Genomic DNA, 12260 nt, shown 5'->3' with positions numbered 1-12260 from the left:
AACTTTGCTTGCTTTACATCTAGTCTTTCCTCCCAGGAACCACCAAGGAGATGTCAATACAGAGAATGGATAGACACCATAAGGGTTCTAACTCCACCTAGCCGTGTTGTGCAGCTTGAACTACCAGAGCAATACAGGGTTACTAAAGCGCGGTTTCAGAGAGGAGAGGGATCCTCACGTAGGGGTTAGCTATTATCGGACAACTTGGCATATTGAAATTTCTACTGTCATGCTTCCTTGTCCCATTACTACATCGTCGTTGTGTTCAACTATTGCGCTACCTCCCTCCTAGTTCGAATCTAATATCATCTATGTAACCGCAATGCAAATAGTCGTATCATGTTCAAATTGTACTACTATTTCTTCATGTTATATAATTCTCCTTGTTTAAGTCCATATAATGTTTCTACGACCCAAACTGCGATAGGCCTATATAAATTATCCGAGTACTAATACGTCGAATAAGGTACAAAATAATACCTCACTTAACATATGAAATTGCGCAACAACCAACTTCAATACATTTTTATAACAATATTAACAAGTTTTACCAATAAATACTTCTTTATTTATTATTAACATAACATAGAAAAATCTTTTGGCCGTACTTTTTTCATCTGGGTCCCTTGCCGCCCTCTATTGGGGCGGCAAGGGACCCAGATGAAAAAGTACGGCCGCAAGCTCTTTATGGGCGGCCAAAATTGCAATTAGCCCCTTGCCACCCTCTGTATGGGCGGCAAGGGCCTAATCGCAATTTTAGCCGACGGCGGCAGACGGCGCGGTCGACCCACCGTCTGCCACGTCAGCTTGCCGCCCACCATTAGGGCGGCAGGGGCTATTTCTGCAATTTTTTTGGTCGATAGATTATTTCTGTAAATATTAAAAAAAATCTAAAAACGAAAAAAATTCAGGGGAAAAGGAGGGTGGCTGGCCCGGGAGGAAGGAGGGGGAGTTGGGCCGAGCCCAAGAGGGAGGAGAGGGATTTTTATTTGGTTTTCTTTTTATTTAATTGATTAGTTGAATTTTGTGACTTTAAGATTACTTCTTGAGCTCCGAACATTCGCGGAAAAATCCGGAGAGTATTTTAGGGCACAAAGAATATTACAAAATATTCTCGGCCAATGATTTTTAAGGGAAAATTTTAATTCCCCCATTAATTTCACTTGATTGAATTGATTTAACTTTTATTTAATTTCTAGAAAATGGATTATTAAATGATTTTTAATCCCGAACGAAAATCGGGGCGTTACACACATCGTATTCTAAGGGTATCAGTAGGCATATTTTGGGTCTAGGCCTAATATGTCTGCAGCCCATATTTTCAGGCGTGGCCTGTCACGTTCTTTTAGGGACTTAGAAATTTTTTGGTTAGGCAAAAGTGCGCGTGATCAAGTGCCCAATACTTTAAAAATCCTTTTATACCGCTCTTACTCAACTTTTTAGTAGTTGGTACAATGCATTTTAAAAGGTACCAAACAGTAAAGCTTTATATAGCTGCCTTGCTGACTTTTTTATCTAAGTCAGGGCATTGTTTGGGTTTATAAAGCAATTGATTGGATACAATATCGTTGCTTTTTGCCACGTAAGTGTGCATTCTTATTGACCAATATTATGGCTTAGGTTGACTATATATTTTGGTCGTTTTTCGGGCGATTAGTAAATCCTTTATGAGTTTATTTACTCGGATTTTACACCACATATGCCATATATTTCTAGGTATGGTGAAACCATGTGTCTTTTAGGGACTTAAGCACATATGTTAAAGCAGTGTGCGCATGGTGTGTGCCCAATACTTTAGAAATTTCTTTGTTCACAGCATACTAGCTTTTTTATAGTTGTTTTGCAATGTGAATTTTCAATGATGTAGTCAACTTTAGGTTGCACGCATCATATTTTATAAAGCAGTTGGTATATCACTCGGATCATGTTATTCGGGGATTCACACCGCATATGCTATATATTAATATTAAGTCACTTGGTTTACTACAATTATCAAAACCACTCGGTTGGTTGGATTATTTACTCCTTGACTATATGTTTTGTTTGTTCAACTAACCACATAGTCGAGGGCTATACCTATTAGGTGCATCTAGTCGATGCACCTACGTTTATAATTAATTAATTTTTAGCCCTCCACAGTCTTTAGATTTGGTAAAAGTACTCGGGAGACCATGGCAAAGATGATTGATGCACTCGGCTTTGGAGTAATCTGGTTCGAGAGAAGATTATCTTTTCGACTGTGAAGGTCTCACGGGCTACTGTGGAGATTATGGGTACCCCATACCCACACGGCATGGTTATCCGACTGGTTATAGGGGATAACTTATATCTATGAAATATGTAACCGATCATGACTTTGGTATTACATTTCCTTGTATATTATAGAACGGCCTAAAGTTCTGGTTTGATAATATTGTAAAGTATATTTAGGAAACTGATACCATATTGATTAAGGTTTCTATCTTGTAATCCTGACCCCCCCCCCCCCAAATCCTATATAAGATGGGCAGGAGGCCCTCTAGGGGGCATAATTCACAACCAGATCGTCAGATCTATAATACACCCGGCGGATTCAAATCCCCAAAAAGGAGTAGGGTATTACCTCTCATCGAGAGGGCCTGAACCTGTCTAAATCCTTGTCTCTGCATCCATCCACTTTTAGGTCTCATGCGCTACCCCTTTTATTATTGCCGAATTCTTGTTTCGACACCACCTCCCCGGGCTGCCAACATCTAGGTGACCGTGTCGTCAACTGCATGCATAAGCTGTTGCGGGGATGCCGGGGAGATCTATGGTGACCTGCAGGCAGGCGGAGGAGGCAACGATTCGACGGCAGGTAGGGCAGGGCGCGATGGCGACGGTCATCGGCGGCAAGCGATGCAGGGTGGAGTGCGCGGCGGAGTAGTCCCGGGGGGCAAGGGTTGGTGACCACAGCCCGCTGGTGGCTGGGCGACTGGCATTGGCGTTAGGCGGAGTGGGTGGCATAGCGGAGAAAAGGGAGGGGGGAGTTGTGTCGCTATGGGAGGCGTCGCTCGATGAAATTGCGGAGAGAAGCGTATGTCTGCCTAATTCGATTTGATGATCGAATGATCTACGTTTCGTGTGTCTGCCTGCATCAGGATTCAAGACCACCACTATGTTTTTCTTAAGTAGTACAGATTTTATACCCAGAAATAAGAGGGTGGGACTAAACTAAGTCTCGTTCTTTTTTCCAACAAAAGTTGCATGAAGATTAAGATTTTCGTGGCACGCTTTTTAAACAACTAAACGGTGCATTTCGAGCGAAAACTTTATATATGAAAGTTGCTCTAAAATATCATATTAATATATTTTTCAAGTTTGAAATAATTAAAACTCAATCAATTATACGTTAATACCACCTTAATCTTACACCTTAATCTTATACCATCTTCATCTTACACCATGTGTGGAAGAAATCTTTACAATTTTGTATGTCGGTGTCACATTTTGTTAGTAAATGAAGATTTCCAACCCCTTAGGCCTTGTTCGGTTGGCCCGGAAATGGCAGGGATTGGGCCGCGATCCCTGTGGATCACTAAGTTCATCTGAGGTCCCTTAATTTGTCAACGAATCCGATTTTCGTCCTTCAACCCGAAAACCAGATACAACGGTCCCTCAACTATCAAAACCGTGCAGATGAGGTCCCTCGGCGGTTTGGATGGTGGTTTTGGCTGACGTTGCGCTTACGTGGCTAATTTGACTCGGTCACCGTCTGACATGGCGCTTACATGGCAATTCGAATCGGAAAATTAATAAACCACGTGGACCCACATGTTAGTGTCACACCCAAATTAATAAAAAATTGGTGGGGCCCACGTGAGCCCCGCATGTCATTCCCACTCCTCTTCTTCCTCCTCTCTCCCCATCTCCCCTCTCCTCTCTCCAGGCACGACGGAGAGTCAGCGGCCGGGGGGAATCAGCACCACCACCACCACGCGATGGCGAGAAGACAGCGGCGCTGGTATTCCCGTGCGGCTACGTCGGCGGCGATCCCGACGAGTAGCCAGACCCCGGTCGACCCGCCGCTGTCGTCTGCAGATTGCACAAGACCAAACAAGAAGCAAATTGGATCATCAGCACGGTTTTGATCAGTGGAGACGAAGGTTAGTACGTACCATTGTGGTAGCGGCCTAGCGGGAGGTCGTTGGCGGCCATGGGGATGGACATGAACAGCTGTGTCTCACGTCCGAGCCCCATCCAGGAGCCCTTGCTGCTCCTTCTCATGCGGCCACTCGTCGAAGAAGTGGCCGAGAGGTTTGAGGTTTCTGCGTCGCCGCCGCATGGTCGTGGCCCGCCGAATTCTCCAGCCGGAGGTCGGCGCCCAGGAGGAAGCAGTGCTGCTGCTGCCGCCTCTCTTTCTCATCGTCATTTTCTTTGGAAAGATCAATGGCGTACGGCGACACAGCGGTGTTGCCATAACCGGCGCCCGGGAAGAGCGGCGTGGTGCTCTGCTTGGGCTCCATGCCGAGCTGCTTGAACTGCCACTGGCCGTGTCCGGCGGCGGCGTGGTGGTGCTCCCTCTCGGTGCCGTCGGAGAAGAAGGCGTGCTCACCGTGTGCACCTCCTTGGTGGCGTGCCCGTACGCGTACTCCTTGTGGTCCATGGAGTAGTAGGACGGCGGCAGCCGGCGGGTGAGGGTGGGTGGTGTCGAGGTGGAGGTGGAACGGGCTCACCTGCGCGTGGTATGCCGCGGCGGCGGCGGGGGTGTGCGCGGTGGCCACGGCGTAGGGCCCGCCGTAGAGCGCCTGGTACGGCGCTGCGTCGTGTGCCGCCGGGCGGTTGTAGGACGGCGCCGGGGAGGAGGTGGTGGTGGTGGGGACGACGAGGACGACAGCGGCGGGTCGTACTGCACACCGGGGTCCGGCTACTCGTCGGGATCGCGGCCGACGCCGCCACACAGGAAAACCAGCGCCGCCGCTGGCTCTCCATCGTGCTTGGAGAGAGGAGAGGGGAGATGGGGAGAGAGCAGGAGGAAGAAGAAGAGGAGTAGAAATGACGTGGGCCCCACCTTTTTAAAATTAATTTGGATGTGACACTGACATATGGGTCTCATGTGGATTATTATTTTCCCACTTCGTATTGCCATGTAAGCGCCACATCAATGCTACGTCAGATGAAGACATAGTTAAATTAGCCACGTAAGCGACACGTCACGTCAGTTAAAACCGCTATCCAAACCGCCGAGGACCTCATTTGCATTGGTTTTGATAGTTGAGGAACCTATTGTATCTGGTTTTTCGGTTGAAGGACCAAATTCGGATTTGTTGACAAGTTAAGGGACCTCAGATGAACTTATTCTCCCCGGTGGGTATTAAATCCCGGCCTACAAGAAAGTGTGCGTTCGGTTAAGCCCAGTTTGGATTCTGTCCCGGCCCATCCCGGCCTTTCCCCCTCACCCCGGTCCGGGAAAAAATCATCGACCCAAGAGGCGTGGAAGAAACCCTCGCGCACAGGAGGAAACTATCAACGCATAGGGGAAAGCAGCGGCGGTGGCGCGGGTGCGGATTGAGAGTCGACGGCGCGACGGCGACGCGGCACTCTCCCCGGAGGCGGCGCTCTCCCCTCCGCCGACCGTCCCCTCCGCTGGCCACTTTCTCACCGGTGAGTCTCTCTTCCTTCCCCTCTCTTCTCCCTATCCTTCCTAGGGTTTGGTTCTTGGTCCAAGGTTCTTGGTTAAAGATGGTGTGCAATTTTGATGTAGCTAGCGGATCTAGAGGACTGATGGTTCTCGTTGGAATAAGCCTTTCTTAGGTTATTAATCAGTGTCTTGATTAAACCTGATTTTCTGCATATTGGATGGACTGAGCAGCATCACAATTTAGGTTGCTCCTTGCTCTGCACTGCTTGATTTTGTGGAATAAAATGAAATTAATGTCAATTTGAACATATCATATGCTGACAAAATGCAAAAATTAATGCAAATCAACTATGGTGGCTCACCTTTGCTTTCAAAACTTTCTGACTTTCACTGAAATACTGATTAGGATGATTGATTCCAGTATCACTGAGACACCATGTGCTGCCTCGAAAGTCATCGTGCAAGCTAGCTATGTATTTCATATCTTAGATGATTCAAGCAAACCAAGTTTGGAAGAATGTTTATTAAAGGTAGAATTGTGAGGTGCAGTACCTGGTTACTGCTGTTTGTCGAGTTTTAAGCAGTCACCAGTTAACGTGGCCTCTTTTATCTTTATCCAACAAATTAGATTAGTATGATGGTTAGAGTACATACCATAGATGCACAACATGGTAAGTTCCTGACAGATTCAACGTCTTTTGCTCCTTATTGTATATCTCATCTGGTTATACATTTATGAATATGATTAGTATAGGACAAAACAGAAGTCAAGATTTGATTTTTGCACAAGCATTTTGATCTACATAATTGTACCTATCCATGTCCAATATGAACATAATTGAAAATTCTCGGTTTGATCTCAATTGAAAATTATTTCAATTTTTATTGGTACTAGCACATATAGGGCCTTGCACTTTAGAAATATTTTAATTTTACTAATGTAAATTGTGTCTGCTTTGTAGATTGCATGTCCACCAATTAGAGTTGGAGAAGACCAGCCTCCTCCTTCTTGGGACCCTATACCCTTGGCCTGGTAGTACTGGATTGATTTTAAGACCAATTTTCAGTACTGGGTTGATTTCTGAACTTTATGTATAGTCATTTCCTAAAGCTCCATTTTCTAGATGATAAAGCTTGTCTTCCTGATTCTTTTTGGAATTGATCCAATGCTGTTCGATTTTTTTTCAGAGATGGGAACACTGGAGCTGGGTGACTGAAGCGCATGGTGGCATTAGTGCTAAGCTTAAACACTTGCATTCAATTTGTAGTTTAGCTCTTAGCTGGCTACTTCTATTTATTCTAAGAAAAACAACTGAATTGTACCCATTTTGATTAATCTGTGACCTTTTCATGTCCTTCAAATTTCATCATCTTCTGCATTTGTTGATCTAATACGGCCCAGCCACCTGTTTTTTTTTTCATTCATAGTCTGCATGATCATCGCGCTTCACCCTGAGTGGGATCGATCCTGATCTGCCAGGTAGGCCTCTGTTCTCGTCGTCATCATGGTGCTTTGCCCGTGAGCATCGCTTGTCGTTCTTTGTTGAGTCATCGTCAAGCTGTTAACACCAAAATTTGATACGGTTGTTTAGAGGATTCAGTTAAGGAAAGAAGTCAATCAACCGATCAGGACTTATATCTTTTCTTTTATCTTTAGGAAACTTGTATCTTGTCCGATTAGGACTAATATCAACCTAAGGGTATAAATATGTACACCCGTAGACTTTGTAATCTATTTCCACATATCAATACATTACTTTCGGTACATTGCCAACTTTTATTCCGGCGAGTTCTTAGTTTTGAGCAGGTTTGCATTTGTTAAGTTCGATCTCCCACGAGGAAGTAAGTTTCGTCAACTTCCCGCGAGGAAATAATCTCCTCTTCCTATACTATTTAACTTTGGCTACAACTTTCTCGTTTAAGTCCAATATTTTATTCAGGTTGACGCAAGCATTGTCTATCTGATATATTGATTATATCTTTAACTGCATTGCTATTTAGAGTGGTATCGGCTTAGTTAGGACTTTCTCACTTAGGTCCGATATTTTGACTAAGTTGATGTTTTTCTAATCGTATTGCCGTTTTAGATAGATCGATGTATCAATCATGTTTGTATATATATCTATTGGCTAAATATTTTTTTCTTGTTATCGTCAATCTTAAAATATCTTAGTTAGGCTCGATCTGTTAGATTGCTACTAATAAGTCTATTTCTACTAAGCCGATAGGTTTTCATGCAACGTTTCATCGGACTGTTAGCCGATGAGTTGTCTTTATTGTGGGTTAGCTATCAGATATAATGATTACTTAGTTGATATACACTTTAATTTATTTACTGTTGGCGGATGGCATGAGGCCCTTCGACCAAATCTGCCGAAACCCGTGGCAAAGACTATGGAGCAAGAACGGCGCGAGACGAGGGGTCGTGCGAGTACCTTGTCGAGCCAGAGGCGTCCCAGGCGAAGGGTGCAAGGCGAAGAGTATCTGCCGAAGGAAGACGATTTCGCCATGGCAAGTTCGCCCCCGCGAGGGCCGAAGAAGCCTTTCCGGCCCATCAAGCCTAGGGGCTATAGGGCCGGCGGTCGCCCGACGGCCCATCAGGGGCCCATGAACCTCCATAACATTATGTACCCCCTGTAAATGTCCCTTTCGTAAGGGTAACCATGTAAATTCCCCTGTATAACCTAAACCCTAGTAGTAAGAACCTATAATGGGGCTATAAATAGTCCCCTAGGGCCATGTAATAAGGGGATCCCGAAGTAAAAAATTCTAAAATTAATACACTTCGTTTCTTTCCAACCACTGTTGAGTAACCACGTCTTTCGACGTATGCGGTTGTCGTTTCGACAACATTTACATTGGATCTTCAGCCAATGGATGTTTTAACCATCCTATTTACATCACATTATATTATTAGTTTTGACCGATTGGTTCAAATTATATTATCTCATGGCATCTTCTGAGTTACATCGGCTTATACTCAAACTTGTATAATCATAGTTAAATCTATATTTATCAACTTAAATCTTATATTTTTTCGGTTTGATCTTATCTATCAATATTGCTTTTGACAAAGAATGTGTTTACACTCAAATTTGGCACCTAGAGGCGAAATAGGAAAAATTGCCAAGATTTGGGAATCTACCGGTTTCCTCCAGAAGGGCCGATCTAACCGCCATGTATGGACCACTCAGACTGTGGCCAGAGGGCCGGTCTGACCAGCAGAGTCCAAGTCAGACTCCGTTTTTGTCGGGTCTCGAGATTCCTTGCTCAGGGGGCTATGTTTTGGGTTCTTTTTTTGTTTTCTACCCCTAGTTAGACATGGAGGAGGGCCTGTAGAGGGCAAGACCAACCCCTATTTAATGGATAAGGTCGGTTCAAACAATGTATCACACAACGATCAATCAATCGAATCGCTTTTTCAATATCGCTTTCTGCTTTTCACTTAGCTCTACTTTAATTCGTCCATCTTTATTGATTTACGCCGTAAATCATTCGCCTTCATTGCGAGAGTGCGAAATCCTTTGTAGGTTTGTCCCGTAAACCTTCTGTTTGCCCACGAGACATGTAGTTATTCACCGTTTTATCTAAATCGGCTCCGCTATCCGGTTTAATCTATCAAAACCCAACTTGATCTAGATTTTGCTGGTTTGGGGTGGTTGGCGACTCTACAAATCACCGCAAGACGTTTAGGTGTTGCGATCATGCTTATCTACTTGACCAAAAAAGTTGCCAACAGAAAGCAGACGGGAAGAAGAAGGACAAGCGCGCGAGAAGATAGAAGAGGCGAGCCGAGAAAACAAGGAGAATTTCTTTAATTTGTACGGGGAAATCTCTACTATTATAAAAATTGAAGATATTTTCGCGGTCCGTCATCCGTTTTTGAGTCGGTTATAAAAATTGAAGATGTTTCTGCTGTTCGTCATTCGTATTTGAGTCGGTTTTAAATTTATGTTTTGGTTTTAACCTATATCTCTGTCTCTGCTATTTAAAAAATAAAGATGTTTTTGTCGATATTTTTATATGTCATCTGTGTATGAGTCGGTTTTTAAGTTTACTTGCTTTTTTTGAAAATAAATATCCGTATTTAAGTCGGTTTTTAAGATCATTCACATGCATTTTTTTTATAGTAATAGTATTATAAGTATAAACACAGTAGTTAAGACGGAGCCAAACACAGCAGAGCCGTCCCGATCTAATCGACCGAGCCCAAAACTAACCCTAAATTCCCCAGCTCCCCACCACGCCGCCGCCGCCGCCTCCATGGGCCGCAAAGATACTTCCTCGTCGTCCTCCGCCGCCGGCGGCAAGAAGGACAAGCCGATGTCGGTCTCCGCCATTCTGGCCTCCATGGACGCGCCGGCGTCCAAGGCCAAGCCATCCAAGGCGGCGTCCAAGCCCAAGCCCTCCAAGGCGCCCGCGTCGTCTTACATGGGCGACATCGACCTGCCCCCCTCCGATGAGGAGGAGGACGACGCCGACCTCGTTGCCATGGCCACGAAGCCCAAGGCGGCCCGCGCCACCGTCGACCTCAACGCCATCGCGCCCTCGCAGAAGGACGCGAAGAAGAAGGACAAGCGCGAGGCGATGGCGGCCGCGCAAGCCGAGGCGGCCAAGCAGGAGGCGCTCCGCGACGACCGCGACGCATTCTCTGTCGTTATTGGCGCGCGCGTCGCTGGATCCGCCGGGGCCTCCGAGGGTGACTCCGCCGCCGCCGATGACAACATCAAGGATATTGTGCTCGAGAACTTCTCTGTTTCTGCCCGCGGGAAGGAGCTACTCAAGAACGCCTCGCTCCGGATCTCGCACGGCCGGCGCTATGGCCTCGTCGGGCCCAACGGCATGGGCAAGTCCACCCTTCTGAAGCTGCTGTCATGGCGGCAGGTCCCGGTGCCCCGGAGCATTGATGTCCTGCTTGTGGAGCAGGAAATTATTGGAGACAATCGTTCAGCGCTCGAGGCTGTTGTTGCTGCTGATGAAGAGCTCGCAGCGCTTCGTGCCGAGCAGGCAAAGCTCGAGGCCTCTAACGATGCTGATGACAATGAGCGGCTTGCTGAGGTTTATGAGAAGCTCAACCTCCGGGATTCTGATGCTGCCCGGGCTCGTGCATCCAAGATCCTTGCTGGGCTGGGGTTTGATCAGGCTATGCAGGCCAGGTCCACTAAATCGTTCAGTGGTGGCTGGAGGATGCGCATCTCGCTTGCTCGTGCGCTGTTCATGCAGCCAACATTGTTGCTGCTTGATGAACCGACTAATCATCTTGACCTCCGAGCTGTTCTTTGGTTGGAGCAATACTTGTGCTCACAGTGGAAGAAAACACTGATTGTTGTGTCCCATGATCGCGACTTCCTGAACACAGTTTGCAATGAGATCATTCATTTGCATGATAAGAATCTGCATGTTTATCGTGGAAATTTTGACGACTTTGAGAGTGGGTATGAACAGAAGAGGAAGGAGATGAATAGGAAGTTTGAGGTGTTTGAAAAGCAGATGAAGGCAGCAAAGAAGACTGGGAGCAAGGCAGCGCAAGACAAGGTCAAAGGTCAGGCACTATCAAAGGCTAATAAGGAGGCTGCCAAGAGCAAGGGGAAGGGAAAGAATGTAGCAAATGATGACGACGACATGAAGCCAGCTGATCTTCCACAGAAATGGCTTGACTACAAGGTTGAGTTCCACTTCCCAGAGCCAACTTTGCTCACACCACCGCTCCTTCAGCTCATTGAGGTGGGCTTCAGCTACCCTAATAGGCCAGATTTCAAGCTGTCTGGTGTTGATGTTGGCATTGACATGGGAACACGTGTTGCAATTGTTGGTCCCAATGGGGCAGGAAAATCTACACTTCTTAATTTACTTGCTGGTGATCTTACCCCAACCAAAGGAGAGGTAAGGAGGAGTCAGAAGCTGAGGATTGGGCGATACTCACAGCATTTTGTTGACTTACTGACAATGGAGGAAAATGCAGTTCAGTATTTGCTCAGGCTCCATCCTGATCAGGAGGGAATGAGCAAAGCAGAGGCTGTACGTGCGAAGCTCGGAAAATTTGGTTTACCAGGGCACAACCATCTCACTCCAATAGTTAAATTATCTGGTGGACAGAAGGCCCGTGTTGTGTTCACTTCAATATCAATGTCACATCCCCACATTCTCCTGCTGGATGAGCCAACAAATCACCTAGACATGCAAAGTATCGATGCATTGGCAGATGCACTGGATGAATTCACTGGTGGTGTGGTCTTGGTTAGCCATGACTCGAGATTGATCTCTAGAGTGTGTGACGATGAGCAGAGGAGTGAGATATGGGTTGTAGAAGATGGCACTGTGAACAAATTTGATGGAACATTTGAGGACTACAAGGATGAACTTTTGGAAGAAATCAAAAAGGAAGTTGAAGAGTAATGTGTTTTTATAGTTGCAGGATACTGCTTATTCTTTATAGACTGGGCTGGTAAACTTAATGTACTAGTACTTATTTTCTTTGGTTTGCAGAGTATTTGTATGGTTGAGTCCGAAACACCTATTCGAGCTGTTCTTGCTTTTTGCATGATCTAAGAGGTTCCAGGATGAGTCTGATAAATATGTTTTCTATGATTTTGCTGCCAATTACTCTGTACTAAGACTTCCATGATATACATCCATAATAATTCAGTATGATTTCATGTTA

At 45.7% G+C, this 12260-nt stretch overlaps 1 protein-coding gene, 1 long non-coding RNA gene and 1 pseudogene across 3 annotated transcripts; 2 read left to right on the top strand and 1 right to left on the bottom strand.

Annotated features, from left to right (window-relative positions):
• Positions 1-3937: 3937 nt before the first annotated feature.
• Positions 3938-5107, bottom strand: LOC107277969 (growth-regulating factor 1-like; annotated as a pseudogene).
• Positions 5108-5466: 359 nt separating this feature from the next.
• LOC107278416 (uncharacterized) lies at positions 5467-6991 on the top strand. Of its 2 annotated transcripts, none has more exons than XR_010740372.1 (3): positions 5467-5622; positions 6562-6632; positions 6788-6991. It is a non-coding gene; the product is annotated as an uncharacterized lncRNA (long non-coding RNA). The 2 variants fall into 2 exon arrangements; XR_001544225.3 differs by having other exon boundaries at positions 6562-6691.
• Positions 6992-9791: 2800 nt separating this feature from the next.
• LOC4333216 (ABC transporter F family member 4) lies at positions 9792-12260 on the top strand. Its single transcript, XM_015776781.2, has one exon. It carries the CDS (start codon positions 9863-9865, stop codon positions 11993-11995), a length of 2133 nt encoding a protein of 710 aa, XP_015632267.1. The 5' UTR covers positions 9792-9862; the 3' UTR covers positions 11996-12260.

The sequence above is a fragment of the Oryza sativa genome, chromosome 3 (assembly GCF_034140825.1).
Source record: "Oryza sativa Japonica Group chromosome 3, ASM3414082v1".
Lineage (NCBI taxonomy): Eukaryota > Viridiplantae > Streptophyta > Magnoliopsida > Poales > Poaceae > Oryza > Oryza sativa.
The sequence above is the reverse complement of the archived record's forward strand: the minus strand, read 5'-3'. Positions and strand labels throughout refer to the sequence as shown.

Excerpts from the sequence above, each read along its gene's own strand:
- LOC4333216 (XM_015776781.2), top strand. The coding sequence starts at position 9,863 with ATGGGCCGCAAAGATACTTCCTCGTCGTCCTCCGCCGCCGGCGGCAAG.